This window comes from Diadema setosum, chromosome 10 (genome assembly GCF_964275005.1).
Source record: "Diadema setosum chromosome 10, eeDiaSeto1, whole genome shotgun sequence".
Classification (NCBI taxonomy): Eukaryota; Metazoa; Echinodermata; class Echinoidea; order Diadematoida; family Diadematidae; genus Diadema; species Diadema setosum.
In genome coordinates this window covers 5,027,140-5,047,480 of record NC_092694.1, presented here as the reverse complement: position 1 = coordinate 5,047,480, position 20,341 = coordinate 5,027,140, and the positions used below count along the sequence as shown (strand labels likewise).

At 36.9% G+C, this 20,341-nt stretch overlaps 1 protein-coding gene across 1 annotated transcript in view; it reads right to left on the bottom strand.

Moving 5' to 3' along the window:
- Window positions 1–14,759: 14,759 nt before the first annotated feature.
- The window catches only part of LOC140234433 (scavenger receptor cysteine-rich domain-containing protein DMBT1-like), a 144,913-nt gene continuing 139,331 nt past the window's right edge, over window positions 14,760–20,341 (bottom strand). The window contains 2 exon segments of the mRNA XM_072314478.1: window positions 14,760–14,819; window positions 19,919–19,989. Of these exon segments, the coding sequence (XP_072170579.1) occupies window positions 14,760–14,819; window positions 19,919–19,989 (131 nt within the window).

Below are 20,341 nucleotides of genomic sequence, written 5' to 3'. Positions count from 1 at the left end.
ATTTTGGTTTGAAACGTTCAGTTTATTGATGCAGTTTTATGTAGAAGCAATGGAGATCGAACTGTGAGCTGTCTCAGTAGGCTTAGCGTTGCATTTGCTCTTTGGTTAGTGCTGCGTAGACACAGTCAGCTGCCATTCATATCTTTACTCCAGACAAACTGTTGTAAACTTTCCGACACTGATTTCCAAACAAGTGAAGAGTTTGTTTGCAAAAACCGATAAGTCCATATTTGCCAAATGGAGATATTTGCGATTAATGGTCAAGAAAAATAGAGAGAATAATAAGAAAAAGTTTGCTTCCTTTGACCATAACTTTAAAAATGCACCTTTATATGTAGTGACCGATGTATCATTTAAAAGGTATCATTTTTTTACTTTATGACAGAGACCGTACTTCAAACTCTTAAAAAATGGACTTATCGGTTTTGCGAACAAACTCTTCAAGTAAAGACTCTATTCCAGAGACTTAGAATAAATTCTCTCCTAACTTGATGCAGAAATAAGATTCTTGCCACAAAGTAATGGTTTACAGCATGCCCTGAAGACTGAACCCACTTTAAACAAAGACAAGCTCATGCCGGCAATAACATTACATTCGAACAAAACTGCTGATATGGGTGATTTCATGATTGACAATAAATTGAATGCACTGGGTTTGTGTGAAACGTGGCTCAATACACGTGATCACGATCGTTCTCATACCCAGTGTTGATTTGTTGGACTCATCTCGATCGATTTTTTTTTTATATCAATTTTAGCTGATTAAAGATAGTATTGCAATTTTTTGTTTATTGTTGTAATATTCTAGATAGGCTTAGAATGATATGGTCTAATGCAAGCATTCATGGTCCGAGAGTTTTGTTTTAAACGGCTCATTATAAGTTCATATCAGTTATTAGCACTATCATCCTTGTTGCAGTAGTAATAGTAGATGAAGCATAACAACTATGAAGTTCCCATTCAATCAATTAATGCTTGAACTGTAGATTCTTCCTATTTTCCACCTTTTTCTAACTGCACACTCCAAATTCTACCGTTTTCCTTCCTCCATATTTAAAGTATTTTCAGATTTCAAGGTGTTTGAAAAAAAATCATGAAAAACAAACAAATAAAAAGAACATGAAACGAAATGAAGAGCTTGCTTCCAAAAGGCGCTACATCCATCATTTTTCAATGGACTTAGCGCCTTTTGGTTGCAAGCTCTTCAAATAACTACAAGATAAAAAAAAAATCATTCTGTGACCCTGCATCACAATGCAAAGTAGTAATGCAATACCATTTTACGTAGATTGACAAAACAGAGTTTGTGGCCATTTCCAAACATATTGGGGCGGGGAAGGGGGGGGGGCAATTGCAGCTGCTTCTGTGCAATTGATGATAAAGAATGACAACCACTTAATATAAATGGCAGTCCTGTAAGTTACAGAGGCGGATCCAGAAATTCCGTAAATGGGAGGCACCTTTGAAAAATTAAAGGGGGCACACGCGCCCGATGTGCCCCACTCTGGATCCACAATTGCGTTGTAACAGACACGGTTATAACGAAATTCCGGTTACAACGAAGTAAAAATTCAGGCAGTAACATAATAAGCTCTATGTTTTGTTTTTGTTTATTTATTTGGTTATTATGAAATTTCAGTTTAACGAAAGAAAAATGCTGGTCCCGGCGATTTCATTATAACGGGAGTCCACTGTATATACCTGTTACTAGAAGAGAAATTTACTCATGCCATACAAGTCGGATGACGTAAGAAAATACCTGAAGAAGACGGAGTATAAGGTGTGCGTGTTTGTGTGTTGGGTCTAATCATTCGACGTGGTGTCTGTCGAGGCTGAGGTTATGCCCTCTGTCGTAGCGAAGCAATATGCACATGATAAAAAGAACACAAATACATAACTACGTTATGCCCTAGAATGTCACAAGGATTGATCACGAGGTCCTTTTTTTATTTCTTCGAAACATGGACTAAGAGCTTCATTCAGCCCCCTTTAATAATAATGTGTATTATGCGCCATGGATGATGATGATGATGATAAGGGTTACCAAGCATTTCAAACTGGGGATGTTTGCTTCTCGGCTGATTCATTGCGTGTAGTGGAGCCACTGATGTGATTACCGTTACAATCATGATGGCAATAAATTATCTGTATTTTTTACTACTTCAACACAACAGACTTTCCTCCTTCTTCCTGAATTCAGAAAGTATCGAAGAATGTTATTACGAGCATAAATATATTAACTAAAACGAACTCAGAGTATTCATAAACAACAACAAAAAATTAACAAAAACATTGCTTCCTAATGAAGGTTAAACTTCTACTTCTTCTCGTTTGAGGTTAAATTTTTCGTGTGTCTGTCTTCGGACAAAACTTTTACAGAGACGCTTCATGACTTCAAAAACAGGTTGCTATTCTACTATCAACGTTTACACATCATCGTGATTTCATGCAGAAACTGTATTGAGACTGAAGTTAAAAAACTCATTTGAACCACATTCTACGAAAACTTTACTTCTTGTAAAAAATGATTATGTGGCAGGTTAGCTCAAAGATGGCAACGACCTTTCTTTTTTTTTATTCTAGTACTTTATCATTTTCCTAGTATTTCTGATTAACTATGTGTCACACTTAATACTAAACAGTGGGTATTGGACAACGAAGTATTTATACATTCTTATAATTCCCTTTACGACGACATATCTCACCGTTGGGTGGTGGTGCTGTTGGTTTAGTATCTCCGTCCTCTGAAGTGATCCAATCAGTTTGTTCTGTCAGATAATGCACAATGACAGATAGGATTTCCCAAACAATTTGCTCAAAATATAATGAATCTCTTTACTCTTGCAGTGCTTGAGAAATAAGAAAAAAAAAGTCTTGTTACACGTCAATAGGTCTACAGAAGGTTTGACGAAAAAATGTGTTCCGATCCAAGAATGAAAACGAATTTACGAATCGCCTGCATGGGAAGCAACATACAATGTAATTATTGTTAAAATCGTACAGCATTTACATTGACGTGTCTTTAATAAAATGCATATGATAAGAATGTCTGATTGATTCCTTTAGTCTCTTCTGGGAAATAATGTATATAACTCGGTGATTTACTTCAGTTCCAAGATGTTTAGTATGAAGATGATATTGATACATAGATTAGGCATTGCCTGATGTGCTGAACATTACCTACCTTCATAAACTGTAGTAACTTCACCCTCACATACATCATAATAGTCAGGACAGCAGTCCCCTAAGTTCGTACAAGTCTGGTCACAATAGCATGGACCTGGGTACTGGATGCAACTCGATAAGCTGGAATTCACACAACAACTCTCCTGGCATGAACCTACCGCGGTATTATTTCTGGCTATATGGGAGAAAAGGAAACATTTATCGAAACATACATGTCAAGTTTTATCAACAAAAGTATCAAGTATCAGAGCAATTATGTAGTGCATTGTGGTTCTGAGCGTAAAAGTTCAAGACCATCACATGGCGATAAAGGGAATAAAATGCCATTATCCTTAAAAAGATTGATAACGTAAATTTTTCGAAAAGGTTGGTGCATTTATCACTAACAGAAAAAAAAAATGATGGCGAATGATTTTGATTCTTTCAGACAACAGAATTATATCACAGACAAATTTCTGTTTGGTGATCAATGAAAGTTCACGGATCACCTTCCGTTTCTGTTCGAATCCATTACTTTTTTTTTCTAATTAGGTGATTCGTGAAAGTTCACAGATCACTTTCTAGTTTTGTTTCACCTTCGGTTTTTTTTTTGTTTGTCTAGTATCAGTTTCTCACATCATGGAAAATATATCCACCACATTCTAAGTCTATATCCTCGCAAATATGCGCAAGATCTGTGTCGGATCATTGTCAGCCTTTTAAAGCTTTGCGCGGGCACGACATTTCCATCTTCATATGGGCATACATTTGTACCAGATGCCCCTCTGTATTCAAATTTAAAATTCAGTGTCTGCATCACTGGTTGTCATATAAAAAAAAATGTTAGATATTTAAATCAATCATTTATTTATTCTAATTGTTGGATTTAAATGGTACTGTGCTTAATTGGTTTGTTCAAATGTCTTTGTATAATGTATGAAACAGAAATTCAGAACAAAAAAATCAATTAAAATCAAGTATTTGGTTACATATTCTGAAGGCTGTTGAGCTGTAAATGTTATTCTAAGTGTTATCATTACTGAAAAAACAAAACAAATTAACATCATCAAAATTCCTGTTCAACAAAATAACAAACAAAATTAAATAATGACATATTTCACATTTATTTGGCTATGATTCAATTATCCGGATTTCAGTTCGTTATAGCTCATTCTCTCGAATTAAAAATTACCGTTTTGACGTCATCACTGTGGGGAAAATTGATTGCTGTTAACCTCTTAATAATAGACCATTTCGCGTGTTCTCACTATGGAAGTCGATTTCTCTTTTTCAAAATAGGCATACCGGCTGACATGATTTTTTCTTCACTGAACAGTATAGCGTACTAATCCTTCAACGATTTTCTCCCAAATCCCAAAATGTTGCAGCTGGCAATTAGGGCTTTGGTTTATTTTGCGTGTGTGTGCGTGTGATAGTGCGTTTTACTTTGATGTCTTGATTCCGCCTAAACATTTGATTGAAATTCATAAAACTAAAGCTTTAAATATTTTGTGTAATGTGTATTGTGTATGGACAAAACTTGCCGATTATCGTTCGCAAGGTGCCAATTCAAAAACTGGTGCAAGTAGACTGAAGTACTTATCTTCAAATCTATTCTTTGATAAACTCTCACAAACTGCATGGCTAAACGTCTCAGATGAAACAAATTATTATATTTATCAGTCAATATTTTTTTTTTTCTGCAGAGTATTAGTTTGTTTGTTTTTCTTTTGTGTACAGTCATTTGAAGTCACTTTCATTTTTTTTTTCTTTTCTCTTTAGGGTCTCACGATCAACAATCAAGGCCTTATATTAAAATGTTTTACAAAGATTTTTGTTATGCATTTAGTTTAAACTGCGCTTTTTTGCTGCCACTTTGTCATTTGGTAATGTTTTGTTTAAATATGTCACATTGATGTAATTTCTTTTTTATTTGATTTGAGTCGAGAAGCAAAACATAACTCGTTCCATTCTGCTTACATCAGTAACATGAAAATTATCATACAGCAACGGATGATTTTACTTTAAATTAGATACTACTAACGTAAAGTACAAAGTATAAAGAATATTTTCCAATTTGCATCGTTACCAGCATCTCATCGGGAATACCTTTACGGGTGGAAGTTTCCACTTTTCATACATTAAAAAAAAATGCCTCCTTTTATAACACTAGTCTGAAAAAGTACACAGCTGCACCCGTAAAGGTGTTCACAGTTCGACATGGTATACGTAAAAATTTGGACCTGTTATTCTAACTTTTCCTAGAGTGTAAAGTTTACAATAAAAATTGTAGGTTGATTTTTAATCAACCAATTGAAATATTGTCTATAATCAAATTTTAATTAAAGTTTGTCGATTTTCCGTCTATTGGGGAGCACGTACTAGGTGTTACAAAAAACATTTCCCACTTTTGATTCTTAAAGGCTCGAAAACTATAAAACTCTCATTGATATGAGTAATTGTTGAATAGTGTACAATTTAGTTGGAGGTGATTTGAATATGAAATCCTATATCGGTTTCATGAAATCCGTGATTAATTTCAGAGTTAGGCTCCACATTTTGGTCAAATTCTAACCCTCTGTATAAAACCAGAACTTTACACAGGACCTAATGATGTTTATGTTAGTTTGTACGTACAATGACCCTGAACAATGGACCTGGATACCAACCTGTTCAGAGCTCTGCTCCAAGGCACATGAATGCTTTATTAATTATTCATGATGGATTACCGTGGGCACTGCTACTCTGAATTCTTAGCAAAGGGTGAAATGCATGATTATCAAAAAAGTAAGCACACGTTTCCATGTGCTTGCATACACCACATTTTGACAGAACGAATAAAGACTCGCTGTGATAGTGGAATTCCTCATGAATAAAAAAATGGACCATTCAAATCCTTGTCATTGTCCAAGACCATTGTCTGGGTGTCAACTACAGTTGGCATTAAAATTATTCAAACCCCACGCATTTTCGACGTTTTGGCGAAAAAGAATAACATTGTAAACGCAGACTGGTACTAAATCATTCATGTTTGTCAATAGATAGTTTATCGCAATTGAATACAGAAACAAAAGTCAAGATTTACTTCGTAGTCCATACAAAATTGCAATTTTCACACAAAAACCACGTTGCAAAATAATAAAAAAAAAACAGAAAAAAAAAACAGGCTGCAATATTACTCAACCCACTAGCGTGTGTCTTTAGTACTTTTAAGAGTGTAGCACCCATTTGCTGCAATGACCTGCTGTAGACGAGAGGTTTAGTCTCTCACAAGCTTCTGGCAGCGCTAAGTAGGGATTTTGGCCCATTCCTCATGGGCAATGGTCTCCAGGTCAGCAATGCTTGTAGGTCTACGTGCTGTAACGTTACAACTGTTTTTGTGTGTGTGTGTGTGAATGTAAACGTTCCAATTTTGGATGGACGATAAATGAAACCTCGCATTTACCTCAGAACATATGCATATGGCTTTTAATTTGTCATTATCTGTGTATTCATTAATGTGTGTTTATACAGGGGGTTGAATAATTTTGCAACTTGGTTTTTGTGTGAAAATTGCAATTTTGGATGGACTATGAAGTAAATTTTGACTTTTGTTTCGGTATTCAATTGTGATAAACTATCTGTTGACTACGTGAATGACTTAGTAACAGTCTGCAGTTGCAAAGTTATTCTTTTCGCCAAAACGTCGAAAATGCGTGGGGGTTGAATAATTTTGCTGCCAACTATACATACTCCCATACACACCAACTGACTTCTGTGCAAAGTTAAAGTTTTGTATAGAGGGTTGAAAATAGAGCAAAATCTGAAACATAACTGAAATATTAATGTTTAATTTAATGAAACTGAATTATGCTGTCATTTTAAAATTGCCTCCAACACAATTGTACACTATTCAGCAATTGCTCTTAACAATGTCAGTATTACCCGACATGTAGTTTTTGGACTATTAAGGATTAAAAGTGGGAAATGTTTTTTGTAACACCTAATATTACTAACAAGAGAGAGATAAAAATGTTTTGGTGCAAAGTTCAATTTGCTTGTTATTTTGTTTTACCTGCCTTGTTTTTTAGCCATTTCCATGTCGACTTATTTCTGAATATGTATCATACTCATCCATTGTTTCAGCATCGCAGAATATTCCTCTGGCATTCAAGCAACCTTGACTACTAAGATTTTATTCTTTTTTAATTGTACGAACGGTAGTTTTGTTTTGCTTTCAGCAGGCGTTACATTATGCAAAGTTTCAATAAAGTTTTTCTCACGAACTGTCTGTTTCTTTAGTTTTTCATGGGAGGTAAAAAATCATCACTACATACCTTGTTGGCAGGTTCCCTCAGAAAGCACAATGTCATCTATGGCGATATCATCTCGGTACCCACTCCCAGATACACCTTCCATGGTAATGTAGAATGGCTGGGTGTAATTGTCGATGGATATCTGTTAATGAAAAAATAACAACATCATGATGTTGTAAGTTCTATCATCTCTTGACTATTTAATGTAGTCATGATCAGCCACATGTTTGTACGTATTGCACGACACTTGCTTAACTGCATGACGTTTTCACGTCACAAGGAACTACCCCCAAGGTTTTTTTTTTATTTTTTTTATTTTACGCCTTTCCCATTATAGTTTTCCTTGTCTTCGTATATAGACTTAACGGTATTGCTTCCCATCGGGAGAAGTGTTTTCTTTCTTTTTTTTTTAAAGTTTGAGTTGTCACACTAGATGCTTATGTGTAGATCAGTTGTATCACAAAACATTCTACATAAACATTTCGCAATAAAGCCCAAAATAAAAGAAGATATGACTTGTTTTCTCAATAAAGCATAATTGTAGACGGTTTAGTCTGGAAACAATCTTATTATAATTCATTGCTCAAATTTCGTTTACTTAACGAAACTTAACGTTAAATACATGACTAAAATTTCGACATTGGTTGTTTCTCTCCCAAACACATTTTTACACTATTTTTTGAAGCACTAACACTGCGAATGGTAAATAATGTCTTTAATACACAAGAAAGGATCAGAGGCGAATCCAGGAATTCCGTAAGGGGAGGGGGGATGGCTGCAAACAATATTTCTGGTGCTACTTCCGGGTCCCACTCATTTTTATCTATTCATTTCTATTGTTTTAACATATAAGTAGGGGGCGCGCGCCTCCCCCCCCCCCCATAATCCGTCACCTGGGATCCTGCTATCAATAGGTTAAAGAGGACCGAACAGCAAGTATAGATATATGATAATTTATGATAATAGACAGAAATTTCGGAACCTGAATGTTCACTTCGTTGTACCGGGAATTTTGTCATCACCGTGTTTGTTAAAACGGGAGTGTACAATATACATTTCACCAGAGAAACTTAATTGCTTTTGAGAGTGTATGTTACCAGCCGTTGTTAGCAAATGATAACTAAAGTATTATATCTCTATACATTTCACCAGAGAAACTTAATTGCTTTTGAAACTGTATGTTACCAGCCGTTGTTAGCAAATTATAATTTAAGTATTATATCTCATGAGACTACATCCTGTTTTATTTATGAACATCATAGCCTTGAGAAACAATTCTGTCAAAGCTAACCTGTGCTTCATACCACGCGTTTCTCCTAGTTCCGGTAAGTGAAAATAACACGTCATTTGAAGTTGGTCTCGTTGATGCTGACTTGTATACATTCAGTGACTGGATTGCGCTACCGTACATATGGTACCAAAATATCAGACACAGGGGACCGTAACGATACTGAGCGGGACTTGTTAGGCGTGCGTCTTGCCCGTAAAGACGTCCAGATGTCTCGATGTACATGTAGTATCCGTCTGTAATTCAAAGTCAATATAAATGAATACTCAAGCAACAAACTAAGAATAGGCTATACGGATAAGCTCTGTTTAGATGAATAGATAAGTTGTGCAAATCACCGTTAATCTGAAATTTTCATAAGATTCGTCATCACAAAGATTCGATAAAAACTCAAAACCACAAACAAACAATAAACAAAGTATGCAGCTTTTCTTTTTTTCAATTCTGGATAACGAACCTTAAAAAAAAAAAAAACAAAAAACAAAAAACAAAAAACAAAAAACAAAAAAAAACCTCACCAACAACAAGAGAAAGGAAGCTTATATATATATTTTTTTTTCGAAATCACAAACCTCTCAAATACTGATCCCAATCTCTTTTTCGGACAACCGAACCTCTGGAACAGGACAGTGCAATTCAAGACAAAAAGCATTAACAACAGCAACAACAAAAATGCTTAACTACGAAAAGGCAATAAATACTGCAAGTGCTTACAGCCGGTTGTATGATCCCCACTTGGTCCGGTCTGGTACGACGGGGTAACACCACTGTGACGGGTCCAGTCAAAGTCATCATAATACACCTGCCGCCAGCCACAGGTATCGTTTTCAAAATCACAGTCAATGTTGCTTATTCCTGTGATATAGAAGTGTTGTGCAGCAAAGGTATTTTTCCTCTTAACATGTTTGTAGTGATACTGATACATGTAAACATTCACAATTGAAGTATGAAGATGACTACATACGACAAAAAAAAAATGACTTTACAACAAAAATATTTCAATTCTAACTCTCTTCTTTTATTTCTAGGTTGAAAATATAAAGTCATATAACGAAACACAGGGGCGGATCCAGGAATTCCGTAAAGAGGGGGCGTGTTTACAAAATTAAAGGAGGGGGGGGGGGGGCGCACGCACCCCTCCCCCATTTTTTTCTGTTTAATATGTCTTTTGTTACAACAAAAAATAAAGGGGGCGGGGACGTGCGCCGGTTGCGGTCCTCCCTGGATCCGCCCCCGAAACATTAGGTTGTTGGGGATTGGGGAAAAAAATAATAAAACGGAAATTACAGGTAAGTCCAATCCACATATGTACTTGATTTCAGTCAGGGGACCAATTTGGGACCATTGGGACCAACCAATAGCCATGTCTAGAGTGTTCGTGTACTTTACGTGGGCGACCACTGCATTAGCATAAACTTTGCGCGTAAAACGTGCATCTATTATGGAAGTGAATACGGGTCTCGCACGGCAACGCTAACACCAGCACCAAACTTGAAATGAAGAAAATGATAATACCTATTGGCTAGTGTTAGTCAATGTAGAAAAAACACGTAAATCGCTAACACGAACGGCGGAGCTCGCTTCAGCAGACGACATTCAACACCGAGCCCAGCACCACCTTCCGGAAATATGTCATAATTTTGCGGTCAACTCCCAACACCGACGTGATTTCAAGTTCGGTTTTATCACTGGTGCTAGTGATGAGATAGCACTAGCCCTAGCACTACACCGAACTTGAAATCACCCAACGCGTGTTGTAGTTCTTCGCCACCACAATTCGAATATGCCCACTATCAAACTAGAAATGTCGCTAAGGCGACTGATATGCCTCCGCCATAATGCATGATTTTCCCAATAGGTCTAGATAGTACATGTGGACAATGTGTGATTACATTTTCACAAAATTGGAAAAATATTGAAATAACAAGTTTGTCACAAATGTGTTGAATTTTCACCTTCCTTGACCTACGTTTAATTGGATGAATAGGAGAGCATGTATCTAGGAATTTAAGGACTTTAACTCGACTTTGACCCATTCATACATTTAGGCATTGAGTAATCTTCAAGGTACAAGTGTGGAGAAAAAGTGCAATTTCTGAATTGAATAGTAAATTGTTACCATTTTCATCTGGCCCTTGACCCTAAAATTCATAAGATAACCACTTTCAGGTAGAACATGCATGATATTTAAGTGTAAGTTTCAAGATAATTTGAGCCACTTCCGAGATATGGAGGAAAAAGTTAGTTCAGCACTTTCACTTGATCTTTGACCTTTTGACCTCTGAGGCTAAAAAAGAAGAAAAAAAAAACTTTCCAGAGAATTTCTATTAGGTTACACAAGCATACACCTGGTGTAAAAAAATATATAACCCTGCTGGCATTGCATGAATATGAGGGAGATAGTAAAATTTTGAAGTGTTGCACTCGACCTTTGACCCCTGACCTTTGACCCCATGAACCCTACATTCTCTAGATAATCACTTGCAGTCAGTACATGTATATACTATGTTCCATGAAGATACGTTGAACAATTTTCCAAGGTATGGAGAAAAAAAAGAAGTTTTAATATTTTTACATGTCATTTTGACCTTTGACCTTTGACCTCATGACCCAAACTTACACCAGAGAATTTTGATTGGGTAATACATGTATACACTAAGTTTCAAGAAAATATCTTTTGGCATTTAATAGATATGGTGAAAATAGTGAAATTTTGTGTATTTGACCCTGACCTTTTGACTTTTGACCTTTGACCTCATGACCCAAACTTTCACCAGAGAATCTTAATTGGGTAATACATGTATACACTAAGTTTCAAGAAAATATCTTCAGACATTCAATAGATATGGTGGAAATAGTGAAATTGTATGTATTTGACCTTGACCTTTTGACCTTTGACCTTGAGCATGTGCACCCAAAAGTTGATAGGCACAACTTCGCCCCCTAATACACATACATGCCAAGTTTCATTAGGATACCTTAAAGAGATTGTACAGTTATGGTTGAGACCTAATTTCAGGTTTCTAACATTTTTTGGTGAGATAATCAGAAACCTCTTATAAAATGTGAAAGAGCATGTAATTCTGTGAGGAATTCAACGTTTATTTGATGAAAATTGGTTTTGAAATGGCTGAGATATCAAAAAGAGCGATTCTAATAAAGTGTGGGACCCACACTTTATTACAATTACTTTGTTTTACTTTGTTTTTTGATGTTTCAGTCATTCCAAACCCGATCTTCGTCAAATAAACTTTGAATTCCTCTCAAAATGGTATGTTCTGTACTATATTATAAGTGTTTTCTTGTTATCTCGCAAAAAGTTAAAAACCAAATTCTCATCTCCACCAAAACTGTACTATCCCTTTAACAGGTTTTGATAGTTACCTTGTCCACAAAATTCATTACGGACGGACGGAAGGACGGACGGACGGACGGACAACCCGAAAACATAATGCCTTCGGCACCACTTCGTGGCGGAGGCATAATAAGGAAAACAGCTCTGCGAGAGACAAAGGTCAGTCCCCCGCCAGAAATCATTGTTGTCGGACTCGACAAGCTTGCCCGGGGAGAGGAGGATGTCCCAGTCGATAGATCAGAGAGGGGATTGCCGGGGGAAGTCCTTGCAAACGGGACATTCCCAGCGAAGAGGGGGATCCTCTAAAACGTACGTAAATACATTACACCTCGAATGTTCTATAATGTGCCAAGCATTCGGGCCGGCCACAAGAAAGGGCTCGAATATTTTGGAATGCATTCAGAATGTTGTCAAAACTTTTAGAATGCACTTCGAATATCCATGAATGCAGGAACAATATTCATTCTGTCAGCATTCCAGCTCATTCTGCCTCTAGTGTGACTGGGGTATGACATTGACAAATGTTATGCATGACTGAGCACATGCGACAAAAATTAATACACTTTTTACAAGTATGAATGTCACATGAAGGAACAATGAATGTCTCATTGAATAGATAAGATCTCTCAGTGAACGTGGTCAAATTAACAGGCCAGCCTACACGACTGTAAGTTGTGTTTAGGGTTTCTTCTATAACCCCCCCCCCTTTTTTTTTTCATAATCTTCAACATGGCCACGTTGGCGATAACTTGGTCTCTCCCACAAAGGCTAAACCGTTATCCATTTCCTCTCTTCATATTCAAGACATGGATACAAACAAAAATAGACTGTGTGGATGGCCTTTCATGTTGGGAGTGACCAAGTTATCGGACAGGTGGCCACCGGGTTATGGACCATAAAACGTTAGAAGGAACCCTATAAACACAAACTTAAACACATACACTATAACAAATCTGCATTCGTACAAGTTGTCCTGTTTATTTGGCCGCTTCATTGACAGATCGCATCCATACAGTGAGGCATTCACTGTTCCTTGATGTGACACTGAAACTTGAAAAAAGTGCAATTTGTCATTATTTTTCTGAAGTTTATGTGATCCGTCATACGTGACATTTGTTAACATAATTATGTATCTTTTGAACGATGAAGAGTTCTTCTTTCCTCACAATTAATATTGTGCTCTCCATAGCTGACAATTACGGAATAGTATCCCTCCAAAGTTAGGTTACTTTTAATTTTTTATACGATTTTCTTTTGCTTGTAAAGAAAGGAAAAGCTTGGATTAATTGTGGATATATTATGAAGACACTCTGTAACTCTCAGGAAGTGTTTAAAAAAAGGAGTGTATGAATGCGGCACAACATCATCGAGGAGTCAATAAAGTTTAAATAAAAACATATATCTGCTATATTCCTTTTATAAAATGGGTTCAAGAATGTAGCCAATAGGAAGCGCTGAAATGAGTCACGTGTGCTTTGGTTATTTTAGTCCCATCGCACTGCGTGTTAAATCCTATTGCCGATCGTCTGTGCGCGCGGCGGCTCCTTTGAATTGCATGCATACAGTATACGCGCTGTCAATCCTATAAACAACTTCTAGTTAGGGCTGTCGGCCGGCCGGCCTTTCTTCCCTTGTGCATATTACATGTGTGGCGTACGTATACTCTTATACGTACACTTTGTACAGTACAGTAGACCAAGCGTTGTGGGACCGACGCGTACATGGAGTCACTTTGAAGGGCAAATCCAACAATTTAGCAGGTTAATTCTCACGCCGTTTTCAGAGTATGTTGTCTAGTAGGCCTATATGAGGAGTCTATATCAAGTCTTTAAGGTAAAGGGTGCATATTCTATGTAAAATAAGTAAGTTTTCATGCGGGAACTTAAGTGTCCAGAAACAAGATGGCGTCGTACTAGTTCAGCACGTTATACGATCCTCTCCGTATGAGACAGGAAGTTTTAAGCAGCATACGCCTCTATCCTTGACGAGCTCCAAGACAATTTCTACATCTGAATCTGCAGCATACAACCTACGAGGAATATGAGCTGCAGACCCAAGAGGCAACTTGGTAAAAGGAGTAAAAAAGACGAGACTGACAGCGACATGGAAGACTCCAACTTGGGCCTACCCATTGGTGCCACCTCTGCACCCCCAGCTGCCGGGACGGAACCCACTGCCCCTGACGCCGTGCTCACCACGGCAACGCTTGCTGCGTACTTTAAGGAGGCATCACTCAAATTTGAACATATGATTCAAAAGGCAGTGGACTCGCTTCTCGAAAGCATCAAGAGGGTAGAGCGAGCCATTGAATTTGAAGGCCAGCGTGTGGACGAACTGGAAAAGAAAAACGTTGCTCTGGAAAAGAAATTAGGAAAAATGGAGTGTGACATGGAAAAAATGAGAGGATAAATTGCACGCCACAACGCAGAAGCAAACAAGGCCGAGCGATTTTCACGTCGTAACAACTTTAGAATCGTCGGGATAGAGGAGGCTGCAAGAGATGAGCGCGAAGACTGCGTCGACATTGTCGAGAAAGTCATCAAGCAGCATTTCAAGATGGATATCAAGGTAGAGCGAGCTCATCGAGACGGAAAGAGAGGAGAGAAGCCAAGGCACATTTTGGTGAAAGTGTTGTCCTACAGAGAGAAGGTGGACATCATGAAAAATGCTTGACAAGGAGAACTTCTACATCACGGACGACCTCACCAGGGCTGACCTAGATGAGAAAAGAAGGTGGTCGAAACAAGTCCAGCATCTCTACGCCCAGGGGACGAAACTCCGTTTCTTCGCAGGAAAATGGCGTAATTCTGGTGGTCTTCCGCATGTATTCTGATTTGTTTATTGCACCTTTAAGGACGCCATTTTGCTTCATTTGGCAGTGCAGTCTACAATGTCTACATTGACCACGTTCTTATTCTTTTGTTTGTGCATCCATGGAGGGAGCTGTCCGTTACATAACACGTTCTCTTAACAATGATAATGGAGAGTTGCAAGTGCACAGTATTCGTAAGTGACAGATTGACATACTCTGAATTGTGCCATTCTTCTCTCACATGTTCTTCCTTCTCCCATCTCACTATTATTCTCTCCCCCCTCTCTCTATCTGTCTCTCCCTGTAAATATGAACTAATGTAATGCTGATCGGAGAGGATCGGCTTATTGTACTCTCTGTTTATGTTCACTGTTTTTGTATTCGTAGTAATCGTAGTCCGTAAGTTTCCCCATGATGCTCGTCCCCTCTCTTTCCTCTGCTTCCATGCCATTTGTCTCGCCAATCATGCCAATCGCTCAGCCTTGTGTATCTCACACTGCATCATGTTTGGATATTGTACCAATAACTTTGAATGAATTTTGAAGAAGAAACTGATATATCATATGTAATCAACTGTAAATATTTTTTGCCCGAAGAATTAAACACCCGTATGTACACTGCTTCACAGTGCCAACATGCCCAATCTAACTCCGTTTTAAGTTTTCTACATATCAACGCTCGCAGCTTGCCCAAAAATTATGATAATGTAACCAATTTGTTGTCATCTCTCAACTTTGATTTCTTATTTATTGGTGTAAGTGAAACTTGGTTGAATGACAAATCTCCACCGATATTTGATATTGATGGTTACTCTTTGATTCGCTCTGATAGAGCAAACCGTCGTGGAGGCGGCGTAGCACTGTACGTTGCAAATAAATACTCATGTACTGTAAGGCATAATTTATCCTTTGTAAACTCTAATGCTGAGATTTTATCTGTTGAAATTGAAATACCAAATGGAAAGAATATAATTGTTGTAGTTATTTACCGACCGCCAGATGCAAGTGTTGACTTATTTCTTGATGATTTTGAAATTATATTATCTAAAATCAATACCAGTAATAAGAAAGCATGTGTAATGGGTGATTTTAATATTGATTTATTATCTGAAAATAATAACTCACAAAGATTTTGCACAATACTTCAGTCTAATTTTTTTCATTGTGCTATTGATAAACCGACAAGGATTAGTGCGCAATCATTATCTCTAATTGATAATATATTTATAAATACAAATGTTGAGCAAAGTCAATCCGGTATTCTTTATAGTGAGATTTCGGATCATCTCCCCATTTTTTGTATCTTATTTGATGTACAAAGATATAGCAAGAGAACAAATAAGGGAAAATCACGTAGGTTTACAACCCAAAATATTAACCGCCTGAATGATGCTTTATCTTCAGAAAACTGGGATGACGTACTTGCTTGTGATGATGTGGATAAAGCATATGAATTATTTTGGAATAAATTTTATTATCATTTTGATAAGAATATTCCATTGCGAAATAAACAAACAGGAAGTAAAAAAATAAGAAATCCATGGATTACAAGAGGTATTTTACAATCGATATCAAAGAGAAATGAATTGTATAAGTTGCAATTAAATGATCACTCTGATGAAAATGTATATGAATATAAACGGTATAGAAATAAACTGACAACAATAATACGAACGTCGCGTAGATTGTATTATAAAAATCAATTTGTGAATGCACAAGGAAAAATGTCTACCACATGGAAAATTGTGAAAGAAATATTAGGGAATAATAAGCAGAAAATTATTCCCAAAATATTCAATCTTAATGATCATTGTTTTAAATCTCCACAAAATATAGTTAATGCGTTTAATGAGTTTTTTTTTTTTTTGTAAAAATTGGTCCCAATCAGGCCAAGAAAGTTGATAGCCATGGAACCAATTTTCATCAATATCTTCATAATGCGTGTAATCATTCACTTTTTTTAAAGCCTACTGATTATATAGAAATTATGCATATAACGTCATCTTTGAAATCAACACATTCTACTGGTTGTGATGAAATCAGCAGTGTTTTGCTGAAACAGATCATCGGATCGATTATTATCCCCCTCTCTCATATCTTCAATCTTTCTTTATTATCTGGAGTATTTCCTACTCCTTTCAAGATAGCCAAAGTTATTCCTGTGTATAAAAAAGATGATTCTTCGAATATTAGTAATTACCGACCCATTTCTTTATTACCTACCTTTTCTAAAATACTTGAAAGAATTATATATAATAGATTGGACAGTTTTCTAACCAAATACAATATTTTGAATCCTGATCAGTATGGGTTCAGAAAATCACATTCAACTGACCTGGCGCTTGCACAATTGTATGATCGAGTATCAAATGCCTTAGCTGACCGAAAGCATGTTATTGGTGTCTTTATGGACTTAAGCAAGGCATTTGATACTCTTGACCATTCTATTTTGCTATCAAAGCTACATTTTTATGGTATAAGAGGAACTGCTCTGAAACTGATCGCAAGTTATTTAAATGATCGAAAGCAATTCACATGTTTTGATTTCTGTAATTCGGATACATTGTTGATCAAATGCGGTGTACCACAAGGGTCCATTCTTGGGCCATTATTGTTTTTGTTATATGTTAATGATTTACCTAATGCATCAAGTTTATTACAGTACGTTATTTTTGCTGATGATACCAATGTATTTCTCTCAAATTCAGATTTTCAATGTCTTATTAGATCTTTAAATAATGAATTACCAAAATTGTCTCAGTGGTTCAAAAGTAATATCTTATCTTTGAATCTAAAGAAAACAAATTATATGCACTTCAAACATCCAAGGAAACTGATTTGTAGTGACACTGAATGTATTCTAAAAATAGACGGCATTCCTCTTGAGAGGACAACATCCACTAAATTTCTTGGAATTGTAATTAATGAAACTCTTACTTGGAATGATCATGTGAAATATATTTCATCTCCTATTGCTCGTAATGTTGGAATATTATGTAAACTCAGACATTGTTTATCTTTTGATATCTTGCTTATGCTTTATAATGCACTCATCCTACCATACATTTCTTATTGTAATATGATATGGGCAAACTCGGTGTCTGCTAACAATACTATATTAAAATTGCAAAAGAAAGTTATTCGTATATGTGCAAATGCTGGTTATAATGATCACACGGATCCCCTTTTCTTCTGCTTTAAGATCTTAAAGGTGAACGACATCCACACTTTACAAAATGCACTTTTGATGTTCCGCTTTAATACTGACTTATTACCCTCTTCATTTATTGATATGTTCCAGCTGAACTCAGAAATCCATTCTTATCCTACAAGGCAAGCAATGGATGTACACTTGAGTAACCCTAAAACACTCCTAGCACACAAATCAGTAAGACATACTGGCCCAGATATCTGGAATAGACTTCCACTTGAATTACGTAACATTAAGTCTATTCATTCATTTAAAAAAGCAGTAAAGAAAATGTTGATTTCACAGTACCGGTGATACTTTCTGTAGAAACACTTGATGACTCATTCTTTGTTCATTGTTGTATCTACATGTATTATGTTTCTTTCTCTCCGAGTCTCTGCACGTGCGGATGCACCTGCAGTATACTGTCCTCCTCTGATCCACTGGGATTCATTCCTTCTCTGTTGTTCATTATTCATGTTATGTCGGGCGAATCATGGTTCACTATAACGTCATGCCCTGACAGGGCACGTAGAAATTTATGCTGTGTATGTAGATGATTGCTTTTTGTCTTCTTCTCTTTTTCTCTCTTTCTCATTCAATGTAACTTTTACAAGACAAAAGCAACACTTATTATGTGAATACATCACTGTAATTTATTAGTATAAATACAGTATGTGCATGTATGTATGTGTCTAGGTATAGAGGTATGTCGAGTTGATCTGGCGAGACTAGTATCCGGAGGTTTTTATCATCTCCTCCCCTTCCTTTCTTCTTCTTCTTCTTCTCTCTCTCTCTCTCTCTCCCTCTCCCTAACCCTTATTCCACGAGCATCATGTTGGACCCTCTTGTTTTTCTTCACTATAATGTTATTTGTTATCGGTTGCCAAACAGTCAAGCGTTGTGCTTATTATTGGCAATCGTTCTGTATGCAAATTATAAACATGTTACTCATGTAAGTATACTACAGATGTATTGCATAATTGATGAAAATGATGAAAATTGTATAAAGTATACTACCGGTATTTTGTACTTTGTTAATGAAATTGCAGAAAATTGATGTATTTGAAAAAAAAAATGGCATACAGAGAATAGATAAATCAAATCAAATCAAATCAAACCCAACCCCCATCATACTTATACTGTATGTGCGGGATTTCCGAGTGCGACGTGCGTAAATGTTTGGGACGAACATCTTCGGACGTCTTGACCCACAAAGGTACGTGAACAACGCTGAAAAATGCTGTTAGTTTTCGAATTTTCGACCCATTTTATAAAACAAATGATGCACAGAATTATTTCGTGGCGTTAGGGGAGGCGTAGCTCACTAACGCCTCCACTAACGCACTCTATCCTGTGCATCATTTGAATAACATTGTATCAGAGACCAGCTTCTACTGTATGGAAATAACATTTCATGGATAGAATGTAAACGGCTGCACATTTTAAAATCGTAACCGTCAGCTTCCTGCCAGGCAACAGCTGCACCCTTTACCTTTGCAACTACTCAACTCTATACGCGTTCACGTCATTTCTTTTCAAGAAAAAACATAGCTTAGAGAGTCGTTAGGCGTAAAGGAGTTACTTTCTGCATCAACTGGAACATTTATGTTTTTGAGATGTGAATTTTCTTCAATTCGTCTCCTTCTAACAAATTCCTCAATATTCACCCTTCTACATTTTTCTATATTGCTTTAATCTTGTTTTTTCTTGACCTTTCTAATTTAAAAAGTCATGTTCTGTCACCATGACAATATTGTCAGCGAATAATGTGCATATGTTGACACAGGCGACCTACAACGTCCAGCATTTACCTGCTGTGATGCAATGTCGTCTGTTATCACTGCATTCTCCTCCTTTTCTATCTGTTCTACTTGAGTAGTTCCTGATAGTGATTTTGAAACATGAAATGTGAAGGTCGTGTCACACCATTCCGGGCAAGCTACGCGGGCTTGTGGCGAGGAGGTAGTTTCCAGCACGTAGAAGATTTTCAGCGGGCGAACAAGAATGTTTGCAATTTTCATTAATGCCTTGTCATACCGTACGGGGAAACTGCTGCGGCTTGACTTGCGAAGAAACAAATTTACTCCCCGGAGCTCTCCGCAGTTGGTCCGCACCTGACAGTATCTAGCGCGAAGTTGCCCGGAGGTGCTCACGCAAGTCCGATTTAACCGCAGCCAAGTTTTGAGCATGACCAAAATTTTCCGGGTGAGTCGCGGGAATGCCCGTAGAGGTCC